Here is a 24,838-nt window from a genome sequence, read left to right as displayed (position 1 = left end):
AAATATAAGGTGGGGAATAGCACTCTCCTTAATGGGTGGGCTGGCTCTGAACTTGGCCATGAAAATACTGCACCATGAAGTTCATTCCAGGTGAAAACTATGCTCAGTTCAATATGTTTTTCAAAGCTTCCAAGATTGAATCCTAGAGCAGAGAATACCAATGTTTGAAGGGGTAGATGCTAAAGCATCTTGATACATTTGTGTAATGTAAGCTGTAGCAATGGATCTTTTTAGGTAATCAGATCACTGAGGACCAAAGGATCCTGCGATTGCTTTAGACCACATATAAATAACTTTGAGAGTTTATTTATTAGTTACACCTATGACAATTTGGCTTTTGAAGCATTAAGTCCAAGAAAGTTTTACATGTCAGAACTGCATGTTACAATCCTCTGCCCAGTTCCTCTATGGTATGAATTGGTTATTATCAATGGAACTAGTAGTTGTTTAACTAACTAGTATGGAAGACTTTTTTGTTGGCATCTTGGGAAATATCTCTGTTAAAATCACTGCCTTGAAGTATGCATTTTTAGTATAAGGTTTCTCAGGCTACTCTGAATTAGCATTTTTCTTTTCTATGTAATTCATATATCTCAAGAATTCTTAAATCTTTTTATAGTCAGTAAAAGTTCATTATTAATGCATTCTATTAAAATTGCTACAAGGGTGTCCCCTACAGGACAAGAACATATCATACCATATGAATGCACATTAAAAAATGTGAGGCTCCCTTAAATGATTTTGGAATAGGTTAATAACTATTCCTTGTAAAAAGTTGAAAAGTTCAATTTTGTAGGCTTAAACAAAACCAGACATTCAGTGGAAACTGTTAGCTTAACAATGTAATGATGAAAATGAAAAACAAATATACATTTAAAATACAGCCAACACTTTTATTTCAAAATGATTCATCTGAAATGGCAGCTGACTAAAAAGACACTTGTACAATAAAGTTTTTTTTTAAAGCTAGGAACATAATAAGAGTTCTATGGTTATTTAAAAGAAAGCTTTGGATCTGATTTGAATTCCTCTGTTTTGGCTGACATAGTACTTTGGTTGAGACACACATGGTCTAAAGTGACCTATTTGAACTGAGTGCAGTAAATGAATCAATTGCTACTCCTCTAGTACCTTTTCTATTGATTCTTCTAATTGTTAGGGCTTCAAAGTTTGCCAGCATTTAAACTCATTCTCACTCTAACACATCAATATTTGCTTATAACATGTGATGCAAACATCACAAAACACTGTTTACCGGCACTGAAGGCATATATACAGGAGCAGTCTTAGGTTTCATTAATGAACTACTTGCCCCTCTTCAACTAGTTGGATCCAAGGTCTTTTTTTCAAATAGTCCTGCAACCCCTTAAGCATGCATGTTGCCTATAAAATGCCACTCTCATATACTAATACACAGCCTTAGATACCCTTGGGTAAGCTTAGATAGCCTGCAAACCTAAGAGATATTCTTACTTGAATATGACAAAGTCCTTAAACACCTGCAGCCTTTAAATTTGTGGTCATTCAGGATATCAAAGAACCACCCAGGGTTCACACAGGGTTGAACTGTTGGTTATAAACAACAGTTCAACAGTTGAAGACTGCTAGAGATTTATTTCTGCTGCTAATCCCAACTTTCCACCCACTTTTTCAGACTACTTCCTGATGTAATCCAATGAGAGGTATTTGAGTTTTAGATGCCTAAAAATAAATATATGATAAGCCAGTCAAATCTTTAGATGTATTCTTAGAATTGAAATTGTATACACATATGAGCAAAGGACTTCTGATGGGTGGAGCAGCCCATATATATATATATATAGTTCAGAAGAGAAAAAAACTCTGGCTAAGATGCTGTAAAATAACCCAGGCACAGGGTAGAGCAGAAAGATCACTGATTTCACAAATGCTAGCCAATCAGTATTGACTATAGATATAAGTATTATCTAGAGCAGGGATCTTCAAACTTGACAGCTTTAAAAGTGGACTTCAACTCCCAGAATTCCTCCTCTAGTCATGTTAGCTCAGGAATTCTGGGAGTTGGTCCACAAATCTAAAACTTGCCAAGTTTGAAGACCTTTGATCTAAAGCAACGGTGTCCAACCTTGACAATTGTCACTGTCTGGGGAATTCTGGGAGCTGCAGTCAATGTTGCCAAAGTTGGACATCCCTGATCTAGAGTCAGGGATGGGATTTTCCGGGTTTGAACCAGTTCAGGTGACTCCCTAGCTGTGATGATCAGCTGGCTCCAAACCGGTTTGATCCGATGATCATGTGGGCCCGCCCACCCCTGCGCTGTACTCACCTATAACTGTTCAGCTGATTTGCACGGTAAGTGGATTGCTGCACCTCAGCTATGTTACTTCCCTGAAGTAACATTAAAGGCAAGTAATTGCGATAGTTGTGCATGCACATGCAGCGATTAGCAAACCGGTTGTTACACCAGGAGACTCCTACTCCTATCTAAAGCGTTAATATTTTCTTTATGATAAATGATACTTTTGTTGCCAAGGCAATGCAATGCTTTCAATCCATCATAAGGAGAACCCTGATGTCTGGAGTTTCTGCAACAAGCAAATAATTAAGATGGCACATCTATTGCACAGAATCATGATTGTCTGCAATGGTGTTCAGATATCAAAAGCCCACTAAATGGTTTCAGTACTTTCCTGACAGTAGCTACTTAGCAATGATGCCTTCTGTTCATATATCATGAAAAATTACTCCTATTCAAGAATAAAATATAGAATCTGGAATGTTAGAATCCATGCTAACTTTAAATGAGAATTTATGTTGTATTTTCCTGAACTTAATATGTTAAATTAACTCCTGCAGTGAAACTGACCTCAGAGAATACAAAGACAAGCAGTTGATGCTTATTTCCTATCCTGAAGTATTAATGTCCCTGAAGTGCACTGGACTCATCCCTTGCCTTAGACATATTATGCATATTACATCTTTAAATGCACACAACTGCAAGTGTTTAAAGAAGGAACTCATCTGTGTTATTTTTTCCAAAACTAAAGCTGATAGCAAAGTAGATTTTTATTTGTGCCTTTGATTCAGTATTAACCTCCAGGCAACTAATGCCTTCAGTTTTCTTGCCAAGATGAAGTGGTTTCACCATTGCTTCCTTCCTAGGACTGTGAGAAAATGACTGGGCCAAGGTTACCCAGGTGGCCTTAATCCTAAAGCAGGGTCAGGGCTCACAATCCCCTAATTTCTAGCCGGATGCCTTAACTGGTGTAATAAAATTAATAAAATAAATGGCATGTTCAATTCCATGGATCATATAAGGTCCCTTTGCTGAGCAATAGGTCACCTAATCTGAAATTAGGGCATCTGAATAAGCTTGGTGTGCCAGCTGAACTTTGAACTTGAGCACCTAAAACTTTCTCCTGTGGACGTTGTATTGGACAGAACAGCTGCATTTAATTGGAATTCCACAGCAGCATCATTCAAATTTGCATCATTGGTTAAGAAAACTTCTCTCCTAAAGAAATGGCTGGTGTGAAGCTCAACTTTATCTCCTGTTTCCTGTCATGCCTCGGTATGCTTACAGAAATATTAAACAGGTCCAACTAAAAGTCATTTTAATGACAAATCCTAGACTGTGCAGTTATAAAACACCATACTAAAAGTAGACAAAAGCTTCCTTATATACAGCAACAGTTTCAGGATACCAGTAAGGTTAGAAGTACTGTTTTCCTTGTGGGTTGTTTGTCCTAGCTACACAGTGCAAGTCTGCTAAAAGGAGCAACAGCCTTAGTCTAAAGAAGGCCATGCTGGCATCTGGCCAAAGTCCATTGTTTCTTCCAGACAGTATAATACAGTTCCCCACTTGCCATGCTTTCTTCATCTGGACATTTTTGCTACTGGCTTCTGTAGTCCACAAAGAACTAATTTGAGTCTTCAGTCTTTTCTTGCGGCTAGGATTTCCTAACTAGCACCTTTCTTTTCCCATTCCTGCAAAGAAAAGAAGGAAAAAAGTGCTCATTAGCTTAAGTTGTGATTACTTTCTACAGTGTTTTTGTAATCTACAGAGCTGATATTTCCTGGTGGTCTCCCATCCAGGTGGCATGACCTACCAAACCCAGAATGCCAATTTGGTGGGTTTGGGGTTTTTTTGCTACATAATTCCAGTGGTCATGCTTCCTAGATGCCTTACCTTTGCTTTCTGCAAAACTGTTCCTTTCCCTGTGACCATGACAGATAAAGGACGGTTTTTTAATGCCACTGCTGAATTGACAGGTGAATTTTCTGTGTTATTTGTAGGATTAGCAACTTTCATCTATATTTAAGGGAAAAAGAGAATAGTGATTACTTTACTATTTTAATTTAAATTATATCAATTGCATATCAGAGTTTATGGAATCTTCAGGTTGTGAATATGTGGAGTGTATAAATTAATGTTGCATTCGGTTTTGGCAATTTATGGAAACAATTGATTCTGGTGTTGTGCTTTCATGTAGCAAGAATGAAACTAGAATTCTTTCCAATTTTTGACAAAGTACTAATGAGTATTGTATGTCTTACAATATCAGCAAAGCAAAAGCTCTTCTTGTGAATTGAAGGCTTACACTATTTTTTAAAGTATGAGAAAAGATTCAATCACAGAACTCTTGCCACACACATATGAACAAGTTGCGGACAAGCATTCTTCTGTTTCTCAAAGTAACAGGCTACATACTTTGGGACTTGCGTTTTCCACGTGTGCGGTATCCACTGTGGTGCCAAGTGTAACTGGACCAGACTCTGCTTTCCTGAGATTCTCTTTTGCTTCAACAAGCTTTAGCTCCAAGTCAACACGCTGATCTTCTTTCTTCTTACACTCTTCTTCTATCTCTTTTAGCTTCTGTTCCATTGTAGACAACTTATTTTTATCTGCCAAGGGAAGAATAGGGATATAGAAAATGCAATCAATTATCTCACTTTCTCTCATATCTATATCCATCTATCCATCTCTCTCTGTCACTGTATCTCTCTATCTCTATTTCTAGCTCTAGCTCTCTGTTCTATCTCATCTGTCTAGCTCCATGGATTTCTTCTCTGGTGTCTTATCCTTTCTTTCCCTTCAATTTTTTTGTTACAGGACAGAAAAAAAATAATACAATTAACAGTAGAGGCAATAAGACACTAGGCAAAACCTTTTTATTTGGTAAGAATATATGGCAGGGATGGTCTTTAAGGCATCCAAATCCCAAACCATTTATGGTTTTTAAGAAACTTGAACAGATTCTAGAAAACCAAAATAGATATAAAGTATTCTAAATGCTTTCTTTTCTTTTCATGGGCACTCTTTGGACCATTACATACTTCCAAGAAGCTAGGGATGATAGTAGAGAAAAGAAGAGCTACTTATCAAATGAACCAAAATAGTGTATCTGTTATTTTCCAGATTATATGAAGCTGTTCTTCTGAAGTACCAACATCAAGCAGGGCAAGAACTTGCTGACAACTCAGCCATCATCCAGCAGTCTCATAAAACAATCAAATCACTTAATGCTTAAAACAATTGCCTCTTCTACACCAAGCACCAGGGAATGAAATTAAGATGCTCAATGGGACTTTACCTGAGCAGTTCATCAGCATCTCTTTCAGCTCCCTTTTCTCTTTTCGAAGCTTTGCCAGCTGAGAGCGGATTTCTTCTTTGTCTTTCTCCAAATGGTCTCTCTCCTCTGAATATCGCTTCACTTCAGCCTCCGTCCTGTTCTTGCCTAGTTTTGTTTCTACAGGGACTGTGAATTTAGTTACGTTCTCGTAATGCAGGAATCTTTCCCAGTGACAGAAACTACAAATACTAATACAATGGTTGAATACAATTGGGGAAAAAAGAGTAACAGCAGATCTACATCTATGTACTGAGCTACTTGAAGCACTCAGCCTCAGATCCAAAAAAATTGAGCTGACTACAAAAGCCTTTCTGTAACCATTAGGTAGAAGGACTCTGTCCTAGCCTGTTGTCAGGCAGGAGGGAGAAAGCTAGTAAATTAAGAAGGTATCAGGGAAATAATAAAAGATGTCCCAAATTAGCCTGCCGTTGACTAAATTCTTGCTAACAGTTAGCCTACAGATCTAGATCAGGTTTCTGATTTAACAAAGTGGCCATAAATAGAGATGATCCAATTGCATCATAAAAAACTTGAACGAAAGAGATACTATTGCTACCTACCTGGATTCATCACTTTGGGCTTTTCTGTTTTTTCCTTTGGTGCAGCCATAACCACAGTGGGGTCACTCTGAGGAAATATAATTTGCTGCTGCTGTGTCTGGATTTTTACTGTACCTGTCCATGGAAGTGGCAGCTCATCTGTGTCTGGAGGTCTCTGTTCAAGAAATAAGATGAGAAGAGCCAGTTTGATCTAGTGGTTAAGACATCAGTCTAGAAACCAGAAGACTTCTAGTCCTGCCCTAAACATTAATGCCAGCTGGATGAGGCAGTCACTTTCTTTCAACCCAAACCACCTCACCCTCCTATACTGTAGTGAAACTGGGAGGGGAAAGAAGTATTAAGTATTAATAAGTATTAAGTTTGCCGCCTTGAGTTATTTATCAAAAATAATAAAGACAAGATTAAAAAGAACTAAAATAAATAAATAGACACAGGCCACCATTGAAAACAGAGCGGTATCATCTGAATTTCCAAGGTAACCATTGTCTACAAAAAGCTTTCGCCCCAGAGATCTCCAAAATGCTTATTAATTGAAATATTTAATATGAAAGAAGAAAATGTTTAAATACATGACTAGAAAGTTTGTCATATGAACTATGTTTAATTTAAAGGAGCTGTAAAAGAAAAAAGTCCAGTTTTGTCTAAGCTGCATCCACTATTTTTTTGGAGAGTGACCTGCAGCAAAGTGTAACTCTTAGTTCAGTTCAGAAAATGTGCTAAAATGAGCTAATTCTAGGAATAAGACTATCTTTAAACAAGGAACAAAATCATTTGGAGGTCCCATTAGATGCAGCACAAGTACATTGCTGGGTCTGTAAAAATGCTTTGAAAGCCTTGGATTTGAAAAAAAAAAGTGTTGAACCTAGAAGGGTTAATGACAACCAGAATTGTTACACAGGATGTAAATGGTATGGGTAGCGCTTGGTTTGTAGTTACGGTGGCATTGAATGTTATTTACACCCACTCTTTAAAGTTATGGCAGTTGTACCTACACAGACATGTTAAAAATTCAAGCACTTAGCAGCCCACCTGCATTTACAACTGCAGAGACACTCCAATTCCCCCACCTGCCTATTTCCCTTCAATCTCTGCACCCTGCACGGCAGCACTCCTGGGAGGCAATGGTGGAACCAATGGCACTTAGACTAAAGTAAAGGCCTTGGGCCTTCAGCAGTCACATCTAGATGTCACTGCCTCCAAGCCTCTATTTCAGCTCTGGTGCTGCTTGTGCTGCTTCAAGCCCAACACAGAACCCAGCTGCCTAATTGACAGTGGCTGTCTTCTTCCTCCTGCTTTTGAGAAGCAGCCAGCTTGGTCCTATGAAAGGCAGCTACTGGTTGCACAAGGCCTTCTCCCCAAGACTGCACATCCCATCCTCCAAATAATGTACGCCCCTTTCATGATGCTTTAGAAAGGTCGAATTAGCCTTCTGAAGCATCATGAGAAGGGCCATGCATGGTTTGGAGAACGGCAGGTACAGTCTTCTTGTGAGGTTTAAGTCTCAGAAGTGCTCAAAAGGAGACAGTCTCTTACCTTGCTCAGGCTTGGGGTTAGGCAGAATGTCTTAGATCAGGGTGGCTTCTCCTCTAACAACCAGTGGGATTCAGTTAATGACAGAAGGGGGCTGATGGGTTTCCTATTGCTGAGTCAAGTGACAATGTGCTTTATGACTTAGCAACGGAAATTACAGTTGCAATTACCATCATAACCTGAGACTACCCGATTAAGCTTTAGATACAGAAGGTTGTACTAGCTTTCCTTCTGATAATACAATGGCTGACCTTACCAGGAGCTGACTCAGTGCTTCAAAATTTCACATTACTACAAAGGCTCCAAGCCCACTTCCTAACAATACTAGCTCCTTGTAATATGCACAACATCCTTTACTGTAAGTATCTCATTTCAAACTAAGGGAAAGGACAGTAGTTTGGTTTTTGCTATCTGTCTTTTTCCCTTTAGGATCATCAGAGTGTTTCATTTCATCTGTTCTGTCCAATTAGACAGAACAATTAATCAGTGGAACAACTTGTCTCCAGAAGTTGTGAATGCTCCAACACTAAAAGTTTTTAAAAAGATGTTGGATAACCATTTGTCTGAAGTAGTGTAGGGTTTCCTGCCTAAGCAGGAAGTTGGACTAGAAGACCTCCAAGGTCCCTTCCAACTCTGCTATTCTGTTCTGTTCTGTTCTGTTCTGTTCTGTTCTATTCCATTCCATTCCATTCCATTCCTATTTCTATTTCTATTTCTATTTCAGAATCATTAGGAAAGGGTAGAATATTATTTGTCCCCTTCACATGAGATTAGTTGCTGTATCGCTGACAATGGCTATCCAAAGCCTTAAGTAGATGCTTTTTCCATTAACTGCCATCTTTATATTTCAATTTCTATCATTCCAGATGGCCATACTATCTAATAATATTGGGAACTGCAGACCCAATATATATAGAATGTGTCAGTCTGGAGAAGGGTATTGTAAGAATATATAAAACTTCATTGCTCTATATCACCTGCTCTGGAATTTCCATTGCACTTCTGTTTAGTTCTGGTTCTTTTTGCACCATGGACAAGTCTTTTTCAAAGTCCACTGAGCTCTTGCTCATAGATCTTTGTAAAGGTGGAGATGCTGAAGGAGTAAATTGACCCTGCTTTGAGCCAGCTCCCTGCAGCAAGGATTTCATTGGAGTGAGGTCTAGATAGACTCTGTCTTGTTCCCCTTCACATTTACTTCCATTTGGAGGCACAGCATCCTGTAAAAGATGGCATTTTCTGAATAATAATTTCACTTAAGGAAGCATTTTCTGCTTAGAATAAGAAATGTCTATTTGACAGTATGAATTCAGTAATACAGTATGAATTACACCTTGTTTAGTAATGTGGATTTACATTCATTTATGAATTTATACTAGCAATCCAGCATGATTTTCTTTAAATATTACTGACAAAAAAATCACTTTGCAATCCTCCCTCCTCAAATTTCAATGATTGCTGCTTTAGAATGATAAACAAACTAGTCAGTTCTGCAAAATATCTCACCATGGTAGCCTCTGGAATGTCCACATCATCATACAGTTCTTCTTGGTTCCCCATTCTCTTTGGCAGGTTGTCAATGTAAGGGTTGGGTTCAGAGTGTTTTCTTTGCATTAAGCTGAAAAACATGAAAGCAAACCACTATCATAGGGTTTCAAACCATCAGCAGTGGCAGCTCTTAAATACTGACAGTTACCATCTATCTTTGGATGTGGCCACTTCTCCTGACTTCCATCTTCTACCAGACATCCAAGTCATTGCAGTTCAATTAAGAAGTTGCCATATAAAAGTCCAAAGAAGCAATGTACAACAAAGACCAAAACACTGACAAGTGGCCAAGTATTTCACACACCTGTGTAATCATGCAACAAGGAGCCCACTACAGTTTCCCAAGAATTTTAATTTTGATTCCAAATGTTTCAGTCTCAAAATATGTGGTAAGCTTCAGGTTGGAAAGTTAGAGAAATGGGTGGCTATAGAAATCAAGTAAATAAATGAGATAAACATAAGTGTTGCATTTCAGATAAATACAATTTGTATTTTCACACATTTGTTTGCCCCAAATATTTTCCTTAAAACAATGGGAAAATAGGATTTGCCCCCTGTCCAATCTCTCTTTTTAGGGGTGGAATCTTCATTCAAAGGTTGCCTCTTTGGGATATAGCATGGAAAGTAATCATTCATATTTTTTAATTTCTTTTTTTTTTAGTATAGCAATTTCATTTGAATGTGTCATATATGGGATATATTTACATAGTAGTGTTTATTCTATTCCAACTGTTTCTTTCTACAAGTAGTAAAAAATCTTACGGAAATTTGCATTGATTATTTCCCAGTCAAAAAACAACCACCACCCAAACTCTTATTTAGCAGAGTCAATAGATATACTAGGAAACCACCAAAAGAAAACAGATTCTGAACGGCAAACATGCTAACATAGTAACTTACAACAATGAGTTCTTTGCTGCAGAGACAATGCAGGATATTCTGTCAGCATCAACGTAATCATAAGTAAGCTCCTCAGGATCAGTTTTAGAGCCAGATTCTGACAAAAGGACACCAAGCCAGTGGCCCATTTCTTCAGAAGACTTTGTCTATTAAATAAATGAAAATAGAACCATCAATTATAGCTATGGTTCAATTTTTTTCTAATCAGTGGTTTAATATATCTCTAATCAGTGGACTCTTCTAATCCAATGATTAGGGTCTAAAGTAAGCAGAAGAAAAGACAAACTTTGAACCTTTATCTACTCAGCAATGCCCCCAAAATATTTTATGAAGAGTTGAACTATTTCGCTGAATAGAGTGAGTACACAAATTTGCTCATTGTTGAAAGAGTTCTTAATTAAGGTAGAAAAGAGTTAGGATAGGAGAAGAAAGTTAGGAAGTTATGTTCTGCCAAAATCCCACGGAAAGGAAATTATATGTGCTTGAAATTCAATGATTCACAGACCCATATAAACGTTTCATTATTTAAATATTTGTGAAACTCTATATTCAAGGTAGTATTTGTCCTGAATAATAAATAAGAATTTAGCTGCCCGGGGGTGGGGTGAGGTGGGGAGGCAATATGCCAGAATTTTGAAAAAACACTTCATATAAAGATCTTTCTCTTTTTCTCCAGAAGGTGGCGCCAGTTTGATTTTCTAAACATTTCTGCACCAGAAAGGTCCTAAAATAAATATTGAAATTTGGTGGTGAAACATGAAGGAAAGTGTCACAGACATCCTCTACAATCGAGAAAAAAAAATGGTAATGTACAACATGATACAGATGTCAGCTTTTTGTATGTGTATTCTGATATTATATGCCTCCCATAAGTAACAAGGTTTATGTGAGTCTATGGATCCTATGGAAAAATATTCAACAAGCACCATGAAAAATCTATGAGAAACGATTTTATAATTTCTAATTGCCTTGAACTAAACTGCTGAATCCATATGATACCTTAATTTTGTGAATGAAACTAGTTTGAAATAACTGTTGAAGTTGTCCTTATTCTGGCTCCATCAAAGTCAGCAATTTTACTGCTAAAAACAAAACAATATTCAGTCTCTCTGTCAATCCTACCCTTAGCTGAAAACATTCCTCCCACTACAAAATGTAGGAAATTTGTCACATTTTCCTCCTCCTACTCAAATGTTGCTGATGTCAGAGAATCTAAGATTAGCAATAAACAAAGGAAAAAAACAACTCTGAGTGAAAGTAAAAGAGGTAAGCAACTTGTTTTTCAAATCAACTTTTCCTCCAGGAGAAATTAAATATAACTCAAGGGAGATTATGGAGATTAAGATTGCATTTATTACTTGTGCATTCAAAAAAAAAAGGAAGTTAAAAAAGATTAGAATTAGAAGATGAAATCTGAATTTATACTGTACATCCCTATATATAATGTAGATTCTATAATACTTGGAACAGAACTCTAGAAAGGGGAGAATGAATATTGCTGACAGTATTCAATGTCACAAATTGTTTTAAAATAAACTATGTGCATAAGGTAAAGCTGCACCAACTAACTATAATTATATATCTGCAATCTGTGCACAGCCTGCGAACCTTGGCCCAATTTTAGATACTCCCACAGTTGTTTTACTTTCTTGTTCCTTTTTTTACCCTTCCCTCCAGCATTCTTGACCTCACAATATCATTCCTATGTTATAAATTTAAGTACTTTGCTTCCCATGTATGTCTGTAGGCATGAGTAAGAGAAAGAATATGCCATTTGGAAGTGGAGCTAGCATGGAAACAGTCAACATGGAGAAAAGAAGTTGGGCCCTCAGCCTGAACTTTTAAAAAAATTAAACTAAAAAGTGAATAGTGGGAGGTAGAACAAAAGGTTCTGGGCAAGGAATCATTTAAAGCAGATTCCTATTTATTTATTTTTGAATGCACAGTTGACTTATTGAACTATCAAACTGCTGATATAGTACTCAACGGATTTTTTTTTCCTCACAGATCTAAGAAGTAGTGTTATTTTAGGCATTGTCAAATATAGAGAGGAAACATAAATGGCCAATCAATGAAAAAAGCTTAAGATTTCTATAGACTTTAAAAGTAGGGTCATCCGGGAAGCCAGTGAACCCAGAAAACAAGAAAGTAAAGGGAGAATAGGAAAAAAGGGACACAAAGAATGCTGCTTACTGTAAGTTTTGACCCTGTTGTTATACCAGCGTCACAACCCAAAGATTTTCTCCAAAGGAATAGTCCTTAAAGGGAAAAATGGTTCTATACTGCTGTGCCCGTCATCTCTTTCTGGGAACTCAAATATTTCAAATACTTATTACTAGTGTTAAAATTTAAAATTACACTATAGTTGCTATTTTAATTATAGTACTTCAACTAAATTACAGGTGCTATTTTCTCACAGTAAATTACCTTCTGGATTAATTTGGTTGAAATGTAAGGAAAACAAATTAAAAGTTCATTTTGCTCCCTCTCATGCTTTCTGTATTATGTTTGTATGCTACTCAATGAAATAAGCTTTGGATAGGTAACGTAAGTTATTTAAATTGTCTCTATGCAAAGAAAGGAAGCTTTAAATTGGTTCCAACACAGCCTTGTGATAAATTCCCATGAATGGCTACTAAACTGTGTTTACCAGCTTCTGGAGAGAATGACATCCATACCTCTAACATGGCCAATTCTTCACCCTTGTGCAGGATACGAAATGAGTAGACGTGGTCGGGGCTTGGATCTGGGATGAATTCACAGCCCACTAAGTTCAAAGCTGGTTGAGCTGCTTTGCTTCTGTTTTTATCCTGGTAGAAGTAGAGCTGGCCATCCTTCACGTGGCACCAGTAAGATTTCCATTGGCTGTTCACCAGTACATTTAAATATGCTGTGAAGAAATAAATGTTGTTTTCATAATATTTCTTTTCTTAATGGAGCCCAGAATATTATTTCAATCCTCTCTAGAGATTATCTGTTTTCAGTGAAGAAGAACATGCTCACATACATAATTTTATTGCCCTGGGCACGCTGCTAAACTAAGAGACCTCTAATATTGCTTTTAATCCTATAATACAATGAACATGTTAGTCATGCCACTATATAAACTAAAATCCAAATTCTGATATTAAAAAGCACTTATTGTCACTAATTAATTAATAAAAACATAGCCATCACCATCCACCTTTCAACCACCAACCAAATACAACCTATGCTATATAAAAAAGTTATGGCTCAATGGTCAAAATTGGATTACATTGCAAAAACAACAAGAAGAATTTTAGAGCGACTGTCAGAATTGTCCCAAAGGTATTACTTTATCCTCTATAGATTTTCTACAAGACCTAAAAGAGCATTGGTGGCATGCTGTCTATTATTTGTCAATCACAATGGCTATACTATAATTCTCATTTGCATCATTTTCCAGGGTTGTCTTCCCTGCAGCTGGCAGCAATTCAAATAAATACAGAGAAGTATGTGCAGTTCATAAAAGTTACTTACTGCAGGTATCCAAAGATCTTTCTGGGCTGTCCAGGGAGGTAGACTTCTTTCTCCCAAGATTCATCAAGTTGCTAAATTTTAACCCAGGTGTGCATTTCTTCTTTGCTAAAGAATAAAAAAGCCACAGATTAAATTCTATTGCTGAAGAAAATGATCATTATAAAGCAGATGCAATTTAATATGTGACCCATCTTCACAACAGTATGAAAAATACTTGAATAACCAAGTTTTAGATAATCCAATATTTTTAAAAACAAGCCATGATTTCTGTTATTTTCTGAATGTGAAGCTTGTTTTTCACAGAGGCCATAATGAACCAGACACCGATTCCTTCTTGGAGATACTTGAAGGGATGCAAAGGGTTACAGAAATTATAAACTATTTATGTGCCTGAAGATATTTAGCTGTTCTCAATTGAATGATATTATCTTGATAATTATGAAATATGTACTTGTAGATGCAAGTATTCAAAAAGGGAGATATGAAAAGTATACTTGTGTTGTTGGAAAAAAATGCCTCCTATTTTAAATCAGCCTGGAACAAAACAAAGCTTGTTTTTCATACCATTCCTTTCCTGCTGTCACTGGAATCCTTGTAAGGTAGGTTGGATAGAACATAAGCAACAGCACTGTACACCAAATGTGTAGATTGTCCTTTGTAACCTATTAAAATATGCTGATATGATTGTTGACACATGCTTGTAATTTTCTGCTGGGGTTGTATCTTTTAAGTAATTTCTGAACCACTATTTCTATAAAATTTGATTTTGATGGGGCTAAACAGATCTACCTGATTCATGTCTGCCTAGACTCTCCCTCAAGTTGTATAAAAGCATCATCCAACATCCCTTCAGCTGGCAGAAAACTATTCTAGTATAAACTGTGCTGCCTCTATTGCTGATATTTATTCTGCTACAACAGGGGTGTCAAACCCAATCACATCATGGGCTGCATCAGGATGTATTGGGGTTGTTTTTGCCCTTGCGGAGCCTGGGTGGGCATACTAATACCACTCTATAAAGCCCTGGTAAGACCACACCTAGAATACTGCATCCACTTTTGGTCATCACAGTATAAAGGTGTTGAGACTCTAGAAAAAGTACAGAGAAGAGCATCCAGGATGGTTAGGGGGCTGGAGACTAAAACACATGAAGAATGGTTACAGGAACTGGGCATGGCTACTCTAGTGAAGAGAAGGACCAGGGAAGACATGATAACAGTCTTCCAATATTTGAGGGGCTGCTACAGAGAGGAAGGGGTCAAGCTATTTTCTAAAGCACCCAAAGGCCAGACATGGAATAATGGATAAAAACTGAACAAGGAGAGATTTAACCTGGAAAAAGGGAGATTGTTTTCTGACAGTGAGAACAATCAACCAATGGAACAGCTTGCCCTCGGAAGTTGTGGGAGCACCAGCACTCGAGACTTTTAAGAAGAGATTGGACTGCCATTTGTCAGAAATGGTTTAGGGTCTCCCGCTTGGGCGGGGGGTTGGACTAGATTACCTAGAGGTCCCTTCCAACTCTGATTATCTGTTATATGTTATTTAATCCTCTCTTACCTGTCCTGATCCCCTTAGGACAGGATGGGACAAGTTTAGAACAGTAAGATTAGCAACTAGTGACAGGGGCTCCTTCCAGAAAAAGTTTGCTGCCCACAATCTTTTCTGCCTGTTAGCTATTCTCAAGCTATTATTCTCAAGCTATTTCTGTGTGTGGCTATACCTGGGTTCTGAAAGATTGAAAAATTGAAAGATAAGAGCACAGAGGAGGAGCATTATTTTAGAGTTGTTCAGCAGGTTATTAATTCTTATTTAAACAAAAAAATAAAACCAGCAAATGATAGATAAAAAGCACAGAGGTACATATGGGATGAAGTGGTAGTACCTGATCCCATAACTAGTGCTGCAAGAGAAAGGCAGTACTTGCAGTGAATGACCAGAAGACCAGTTCTAACCTCAGAATTAGCAATACCAGGAAGTAGCTGAACCTATGTACCAGAGTAGACTTCTTGAATTTTGTCATTTTGTTTACCCATGATATTTAGTGTCACTAAACAGTTACCATAGTATTTAGTATCACTGGAGTCAGAATGAAGTAAACAATGACATTGCCCTTCCTAAAGGCAATGTAAGTAATTGTGGAGTTACAGATGAAGGAACTGCCATTATATAAGTCTGGTCCTGGAAGCATTCACTAGTCAGGAGGAAGTTCTATTGTTCCTCAAAAATAATGATGATAATAATCAGTAAAAAAAAAACCAGCTAGATAAAATCTTTATCTACTGTAGCAGTGGAAGACCTTCAGAGCACCTACTGGCAGGATACACTAATTGTCTGCCTCCCAGGACAGCCTGTTTATTCTTTCAAAATTATTGTAATCTTGTTTAAAAATCAGGTTTAGAAGCATGCTAGGACCGTTTTTTAGGATCAGCTCTTCAGAAACTCCAATCAAATTTTCCAAGGGAACATGACTCTGCACAAGACAGGCCTCTGCCACCCATTCCAAAATGGCTGTGGAGATCAACTCACAATAACTAGAATAAGGGATATGCATGCTGGAGCCTAAAGCAGCAAACTGAGAAGATCCTAGCTCCAAACCACATCATCAGCTAAATGATCAGTAAAGTGTGCCAGATCATGTCCACAGCAAAAACTGCGTTGGAAGAGAAGACCATTTTCGAATGCCTCAGATATGGGCTGGGATGAGACAAAAGCCACTTAATGAGTACATGGCAGGGTGAAAAAATGGTAAAGCATAGTTATGGTTGGAGGGAGGTGAGAAAGACACTTGTGATTAAAAGTTGTGTTCTTTTCATCTGAACCATTCTCTTTTCTGCAGAACTGGGGAAAGCATTTGTAAGCATTCTTTTTCACGTATTTGCAAAACTCATCAGGTTTTTACAATAATCTGCAAGGGATGACTGAAAATTCAGATGAGGTCTGTTGCAAATAGAGGGTGTTTACCGAGTCTTAATGTGGTTGTCCTTTTCTGTTTCTATTTACACAAAATCCTTTATTGCCATTTTGATGAAACTTTAATTCTTCTGATAAATACACACAATGTTTCATGTAAGAAAACACACAACTTCAATATATATTCTTGACATGTAAACTCGCTGGTTAGGTTTACTGCAGTTGACCAACAATTTAACAAAACTGCTACAAGTTTCTGGCCTATTGGTATTATTTCCAATGCTTTCAGTTCAGAAAAAATTACCCAGCTAATAATCAAATTTAAAACATGCTTCCTTTCCAATTCCAACAAGTTCAATGAAATTTAGTTTCAGGTAAATTCAGGTAAATTCTTTATGATATTGTTCTGAGTGGCAACATTTTCTCTCTGTACTGAGAGAAGGAAACCACGATATAATGCCTTCTTTTTTCAAATTCCATCCTTTGGGAAGGGATCAGAGCTTAGCAGGAGAACATAATCATTTTTTTCCACAGAAAGTCCCACAGTTGATTCTTAATTAAAAATTCAGATAGGAGATGAAAAGGATCTCTTTTTGCTCAAAACCTTGCCAACCAATGCTAGTCAAAGCAGACAGTAGTAGATTGGACTGACAAACAGGTCTATGGATGTTTTCTATGTTCTACAAGATACTCTATTTCATTATCCCTGGTAGAAACTACATAGTTCAATTAGTGTGGATAACAATTTAACTTGGCAGAGAAGCTCTTCTGTCCAGTTCTATTTCAACCAGGCACTCTGCAAATTCAATATGCAGCAGAGACAGCTACTTTAATTTCTCTCTTCCTCCTTCTAATTCAAATGCTTCCTGCCCAGAGCCCTGCAGTTGTCATGGGATTACAGTTCCCAACATCTATAAAAGGTACTAGATTGGAGAAACTTTCTGAATTCAAAGTCATGTTACCATCTTTTGTTTCCACCGGCTCTGCGTGACCCTCAGTGTTACTTCCACTCTCTGATGGCTCCACCTGCAAAGAACAAAAAGCAATTTCCATGACCAAAATTGAGAACATTATAAAGTATTGGGTTGAAGAACTCTTCTACCTGTTGAAAAGTTATATTTTGTGCTTGGAGCAATGTGAGAAAATGAGGGATAGTACAGTGAAAAAGCACAAATATTGATGTATCTATTGGACTTGGAATGTTATCAGATTTATAAATCCTCACTAAATAAACAGCTGTTTCTTTTTTATTTGACTTCAGGCAAACAGCAACATGACTTGATTGGAATACTAAGCACACGAATGGAAAAACTTGATTTTTTCCACCAAGCTTCCTCTTTCATAACAGTCATTGCCCAATGATTGGCTGATTGGCTTAAAACATGTTCATTTAATTATAATATTGATAAAATATAAACAAATATAACAGTACATTCTATGAAATGTCCTTTTACTCTCAGTTTAATTTAACATACTTTTTTTTAATGATTTGGCAAGAAATATATTGGGAAAAGATATGTTCACTACATCCAGGAAAATACAGCTCCTTCCGGGATACATACAGATTATAGAATTCTGAATGTAAGCTTATTCTGAATTTTGAAGAATTAATCATATTAAACAAAGAGGAAAAGGTATTTTCATGGTCACCAAGCCATGTAGAAAGTTAACTTTAAAAACTCCTTGGCATCAATTGACCAAAAAAAGCGAGTTAGATATCACCCAAATAATAATCAGACCACTTCCTAAAATTCCACATGAGCTAGCAGCTTCTGTGGATATTTAAAAGCATATAGAATCCTTCAGAGCTGAATTAAGTGGCATAATGTAGAGCAGGGGTGTCAAACTGGTGGCCCATGGGCTAGATGCGTCATGCATTGGCCAAACCCACTCCAGTTCTGCAAATCGGAAAAATGTCATGTTTGACACTCGTGCTGTAAAGGAACAACCTAATGGTACTATTTCAGCCTCTTCTGATGACTGGCACTATCTAGGATTGTAGAGTTAATGATTTGCCTCCCAGAGTCATTGAGATTCCATTCCCACCCTTAAAAAAATTATTGGGCCCATAAATGAATCAGTTTAATCTCATCCATGGAAACTGAACACTATCAATCACTTTCATAGAACAAATCCAAGTAGGAATAGAGATAAGCCATTTAATCAGCAAACTATTTTGCAAATGTATCACAGCAGGTTATTGGGAACACTCCCTTCTCTTCTGCAGCTCAGCACATAGTAGCTCCAACTGAAACAACATCAACAACTCCATAAGGCAATTCTGGGCTGACTCACCAGTAGGAAAGAAGTCTTTACTACCATCAGAATAGCCTTTTCGTCTAGGTTATGTTTGACTAAATTTGTTCCATGTTTCCCATCCCAGATGCTTTCCTTAAGCTTCTGTAGGAATGTCTGTGGGGTTCAAAAATGTGTGTGTGTGTGTGTGTGTGTATACACAATATATATATATTCCCCCCCCCCCAAAAAAAGAATGCTTTTTTATATAATGTTTTCATTTGGACAGAACTAAATCTTTAAGCTCTCTTTAAAAGCAATTTGAAACAAACTTATTACGAAGATGAATAGATACAAAGAAGTGTTGTTGTGAAGGGATGGAAAGATGCTTGAAGCTGTTCTCACTGCAGCATCCGAAAAAGGCTAGAGTTTCCTGTTTTGATGGGTGGGAATTACTTCCCTTATATAATCAAGTAGTTTTAAAATATTATGCAACAGAAGGTTTAAGAGCTAATTTTTAAGCATCCCTTTCAAAAGGTAAGACATACTTTTGGATTATTGAACCGCTGGAAGTCTGGAACGTACTGATTTCCTTCACAGGGCCCCTCAGGATAGAGACCGCTTATTTCTTGGATTACCTAGGAGGGGGGAAAGCACGATGTAAGCAATTCCTTGCCTTATGACCAGCTACATATTTTATTTTCTTCTGCACCTAGAAGACTTCAGCTAATTTTAACTGAAGCAAAATTCAATTTAAGCAATGCAATTTTGAAGTTAGAGATACGGAAGTCGAGCTGTTCCAGAAAGTTCTGCTTGAGAGTGAAGCCTAGGACACATGTATAAACAGCACACCAAATCAGAGGATGTGCTGGGCAATCCCCTCCATTGTTCTACGCTAATTGGGGATTATTTCTTATGCAACAGTCTCTGGGCCTGTCAGTAGAGATATCAAGATGTAAAACACTATGTGAGCCAACAACATTTTTAAAAAAACAGTTCCTCTTTCACCTATTAGAAAAAGAAAATGATTTTAGTTTCTGTGCTATACTGACCACTGTAGATTAAAACCAGTCATGAGAGGCATAGAAGGTTATCCCAGTTTGGGCTGACAAAGGAACCAATATATGTATACACTCATATACCAATATGAGTGCATACATATATTTTTTGCTGTGGTTAGTTTAATTTAGAAACAGAGGCTTGGCCCTTTGCCAAGCAGTGTTCTTGTGCTTTTAAAAGATTTACCAAACAGCATGTACTTGCTTTGTACTTGGACATTTTTACTTGACTATAAATTATTAAGAATTTCCTTCTGTTTTCACAGCTAACCTCAGTTCAGAGGTCAGCAGTATGGAAAATCAAGATGATCCAGATGCAGAAAAATCAAAATAATAAGTACAGAAATATCAAATAGCAAGGGCATGGCCACATAACATTGAACATTTATCCCTTGAAAAGCTTAGAAGCACAGTAATGTGTAAGTAAACCTGTAACTGAGAGTACCAGTTGTAAGCACCATTCATTTGGTGCCGTCATTACTTTAAATGGTTGCTGAGTGAGTGGTCATAACTTGAGGATTACCTATATAAAGTGTAAATTGTTATTGAAAATTCTCTAAAAATATATTAATTTAACAAGGAGCTTTTACTCTTCCAATTCCTACATTTTCCCTTGGGCTCCAGTGAACTCATCAAGTATATTTTATAAATATGCGCTTTCTTTTCCTAAAGGCATTGTATGCATGTTTAAGGAGGAGCCTTAAATCACATGACTGGTAAAGCACAAGAATACTGACTGCCAAGTTCAGTATTGGCATTTGCAATTGTGGCTTCAACAAATCCCCACACCTGGAGTAACAGACATTGCCAACCCCCCCAAAAAAAAAAAAAAGGCTCCACTCACTCTGAGCCATTGTTCTGCTTGGTCTTTACTTTGCAAACCCAAGACGATCACATCTGCATTCATGGGGATGATCTTCAATTTATGCTCCTGCTTTCTCAGATTCTTTTCCTTGTGAATGACACTGCAGCTCACCAAATTAACATCCAGCTGAGGACTATGATCCTTGGAAGTCTTGTAGCACTGGGAACAAAAATAATACAGTAAGATTATTTATTATTTTCTTTAAAATTATTTAAAACATTTGTTTGGCTGCCCATCTTGAAACCAGCTCTTGGGTGGCTTAGAACCAATCACACAAAAAATAATCATAAAACAAAAAATGATAAAACTAAAAGAAAATAAGGAACACTTGGCCCAACTACTGCACTTCCCAGATGGCACTCACAATAGTCTCATCCCACTCTGAACTCACCCTGTTGCAACCCTTGGGGGAAGAGCCAGATCTTAATTGCTCTCCTGAAGGTTAAAAGAGAGAAGGCTGTTGGTCTCAGGGCAATGGTGTTCCTTAGCCTACTAAATGACTGTCAAGAGGGTTAGTAAAAATGTTCAGTCTAAGATATCTGAAAATTATGTATCCTAAAAGTAAAGTTGCCTTCACCTCCTACTTATAGGCTTCCCAAAAGTATTTGTTTGCTTATCTCAAGGAAGCAAGTTCATACATGAGGTAAACCCTTTGGATTTTATTTGCCACTTCTCTTTTCTGAATCCTTTGTGTTTAAAGTTTTACCAGAAAAACTTCAAGATGAATTTATATTTTAAACATACTTTCTGGCTCACCAAATACTTACCAACAGTCTGTTCTCTTTAATCATGCAAAGCTGTTTGGCCCACTGGCCCAACCATTTCTTTCTCCAGAGAAAAGCACAGATCCGGGCATCTTTCATAAGTTCAATAGATGCTTCAGGTGATGGCCACTGATGAGGGGCTGACTTGCCTTTAGTGCTCTCTTCCTCATCGTAGGATTCATAGGAGCTGCTGACTGCTTCATCATCTGCATCCAAGGGAAAAAGACCATTACATTTACATCCAGGTTAGAAAGGGATTCAATTTTTCTATCCTCCACTAGGTAAGCTCTAAAGCATTTCAAGATGTACAACAAAGATAAACAGAAGTAAATATAAAAATGGCTTGAAAACTTCTAAAGTTTAAACCATCATAACATGTTCAAAAAAATATGCAACTTTACCCCCATTCCACTTTGATCAACATGCAGAAGATCATTATCCAATCCAATTTTTAAATTTTATAATAATAGCCAACTTGTTCAACTATTACAAAGTCTGCATTACTATTACTGTTAATCTCATCACTCCTTATCACCCATCCATTCCCACTTGTGATTGTAGGATTGTAACTTTGTCGCTTGTATCCTTATGATTTATATTGACTGTTTGATTTGATTGCTGATTGTACCCTATGACTATCATTAAGTGTTGTATATTATGATTCTTGATTCTTAATGAATGTATCTTTTCTTTTATGTATACTGAGAGTATTTACACCAAGACAAATTCCTTGTGTGTCCAATAAAGTATTCTATTCTATTCTATTCTATTCTATTCTATTCTATTCTATTCTATTCTATTCTATTCTATGTCTATGTACCCTGCAATCATAGATCAAACTCTAATATAATTTGAAAAGTGAATGGGATGAATCACATTCATATGAAATAATTGTTTGTGTGTTATCAGGTTGTTTTTGACCCCCAGAAAATAGGTAGATTTTCTCCATTATGAACTATCCCTAATCATTTCCTTCAATCATGCACCCATCAACCCTTGCATTCATTTTGACAGAACCAGTATACAAATAATTTGAGTATCTGTATACTCAACAGTCCTGTTTAATTAACCCAACCAAGCTATAGTGGTATGAAATAAATATCACAGCGATATGTTTTAATAATATGCATATTACACATGTATTTTATTCAGTTTTTAAGTTACATAATATATCACTTTTATAAATTCTATGTTCTACTACAACTGATACTTCTTCGAATGTGTTAGGATTTCAATATCCATCACTCTAAGCCAGAACAGCTAGTAACAAAAGAACTGTAGTTGTAACTTATATTGGATTAAAATAATGACTTCCTATTTTTAAAAATCTGTGAATATTATAAAAATAGGAAATAAAGGAAAAGGAAAGTCTGAAGATACCATACCAAAAGTACATTCACAAACTTGCTTGGACTAGTTAACACTGAAAATAGTGCAATGAACAGTTTAAACTTATTATACGTCACTCTTTTCTCCCGCTGAATTTTGCTCTGATCACTGATTTCTTCATGTGGAATCCAGCATTTAATTTTGGTGGGGAGGGGATAATATTTATTTCATGAGCCTTACACACATGTGGAAAAAATATTACAGCAAAGATGACTAACAAACAAGTACTAGAGCGCACAACAGTCATGTCATTAGAAGGCAAAACTGCATCTCACTTACTTTGGCCATGCCATGTGGGAGAATTCACTGGAGAAAGCAGTTATGTTTAGAAGTGTTAGCAGTGAAAGGAAATCAGGCCGTCAAAGAACATGGTGTCTGGACACCATCAAAGCTGATACCAGCCAGAGCATAGAAAAACATAAAAAAAATAATGCAAGATTGGAAAATGTGGACAGACCTGGCCATTAGAATTGCCAATTGGGTTTTTTTTTGGAGCAGAAGAACACGGAGGCAGTAATGCAAGTAAATTTATTATATCCCAAGATCATGCCAGAAAAAGTATTTTTGTTGTAGTAAGCAATTTACCATATGTTCAATGGTGGCTGGATTCTATACACCTTCCTTTCAACCATTAGACCTAAACTTTCTCATTCAATTTGTGGATTTAAATGGGATCAGTTAAGGTTTCTATTTTGCAATAGCTTCATAGGCACACCCTGAATAGTAAGCTGTTTGGATATGTTCTTTAGATAAATGTTGCTATACACCCAGTTGAAAATGTGCAAAATGATATAAAATGAAGAAATGTGACTAAACCATATTGTGTACTAATAGATGTAATATTTTATTTAGAAAATGACTTTTTTTCTCTATAGGTCAGCACTAGTTTTTTTTTTTTACTGTACCATAGTAGCATTTCATTATGTAGAAGGAAAGAATATTCAATGTTTATTAATCACTGAGAATAAATCTACTAATTTAGACTTGCTACACATCTATTAGTTGTATGAAGAATCAAAATTGGGATAAAAACTGGTGGAAGAACCACCAACTATTTTTGATATGCTGACAGTACAACTCTCCTCACAGAAACCAAAGAAGACCTGAAACATCTGATCAAGAAAGTCAAAGAAGAAAGTGAGAATTTTGGACTCTTTCTGAATATCAAAAAAGAGCAAGCTCATGACCACTTCAAGGAAGGAGGACATCAAAATAGAAAATGGTGGTGAAGAATTAGAATGTGTGGAATTTCCCCTCCCCCCAGGACTGCAAATAGCACAGAAATAAAAAGTCAGATTGACCTGGGTTGCACAGCAATAATGAACATGAGCCAAATATGGAAAGCAAGAACATCAGCCTGGCAACCAAATGTAGGTTACTTCAATCTATTGTGTTTTCTGGAGCTACCTATGGGTGTGAGAATTGAACCTTAAAAATGAAAGACAGGAAGAAAATCAATTCGTTTGAGCTGTGGTGCTGCTGCGTATTCCTTGGACAGCAAAGGTGACTAACATACAAGTACTGGAGTGCATAACACTAGTCATATCACTAGTAGGCAAAATCACTAAACTGTGTCTTACTTACTTTCACCATGCCATACAGGGGAATTTACTAGCAGAAGCAATTTTGTTTGGAAGATATAGCAGTAAAAGGAAACCAGGCCATCAAAGAATGCAGTACTGGATACCATAACAGTTGACACCAGCCAAAGCATAGAAAAACTCAAAGAAATAGTGTATGATTGAAAGATGTGGAGAGACCTGATCTATAGAATTACCAGTAGTTATACTTGACTGAATGGATAACATCACCATCATCAGTTGCTTGTATTATGTATCAGGGAAATGTTGAACTGTTCACATAAAACATACTTGTCTCCAAGGTGCATTTTTCAAGGGCAACTGTACTATCTTGTTTTCCATAGACATGAAATATACTTATGAATTTGTTGACTAGATTTAAATAT

The 24,838-nt window shown here is 36.9% G+C and overlaps 1 protein-coding gene across 1 annotated transcript in view; it reads right to left on the bottom strand.

The window, feature by feature from the left end:
• Nucleotides 1-879: 879 nt before the first annotated feature.
• Nucleotides 880-24,838, bottom strand: part of AFAP1L2 (actin filament associated protein 1 like 2) — a 92,781-nt gene continuing 68,822 nt past the window's right edge. The window contains exons 6-19 of the mRNA XM_026704817.2: nucleotides 21,487-21,689; nucleotides 20,699-20,878; nucleotides 19,345-19,434; nucleotides 17,524-17,587; nucleotides 13,649-13,753; nucleotides 12,826-13,037; nucleotides 10,148-10,293; nucleotides 9,206-9,317; nucleotides 8,680-8,919; nucleotides 6,173-6,326; nucleotides 5,574-5,738; nucleotides 4,691-4,884; nucleotides 4,169-4,291; nucleotides 880-3,966 (exon numbers count right to left, since the gene is read on the bottom strand). Of these exons, the coding sequence (XP_026560602.1) occupies nucleotides 3,940-3,966; nucleotides 4,169-4,291; nucleotides 4,691-4,884; nucleotides 5,574-5,738; nucleotides 6,173-6,326; nucleotides 8,680-8,919; nucleotides 9,206-9,317; nucleotides 10,148-10,293; nucleotides 12,826-13,037; nucleotides 13,649-13,753; nucleotides 17,524-17,587; nucleotides 19,345-19,434; nucleotides 20,699-20,878; nucleotides 21,487-21,689 (2,015 nt within the window). The 3' untranslated portion in view covers nucleotides 880-3,939. The remainder of the gene's footprint in view (nucleotides 3,967-4,168; nucleotides 4,292-4,690; nucleotides 4,885-5,573; nucleotides 5,739-6,172; nucleotides 6,327-8,679; nucleotides 8,920-9,205; nucleotides 9,318-10,147; nucleotides 10,294-12,825; nucleotides 13,038-13,648; nucleotides 13,754-17,523; nucleotides 17,588-19,344; nucleotides 19,435-20,698; nucleotides 20,879-21,486; nucleotides 21,690-24,838) is intronic.

Source organism: Pseudonaja textilis, chromosome 4 (genome assembly GCF_049901715.1).
Source record: "Pseudonaja textilis isolate UNSWEBS1 chromosome 4, rPseTex1.2, whole genome shotgun sequence".
NCBI classification, from domain to species: domain Eukaryota; kingdom Metazoa; phylum Chordata; class Lepidosauria; order Squamata; family Elapidae; genus Pseudonaja; species Pseudonaja textilis.
Note: the sequence above shows the minus strand (reverse complement) of the source record. Positions and strands in the feature narration are given on the sequence as shown.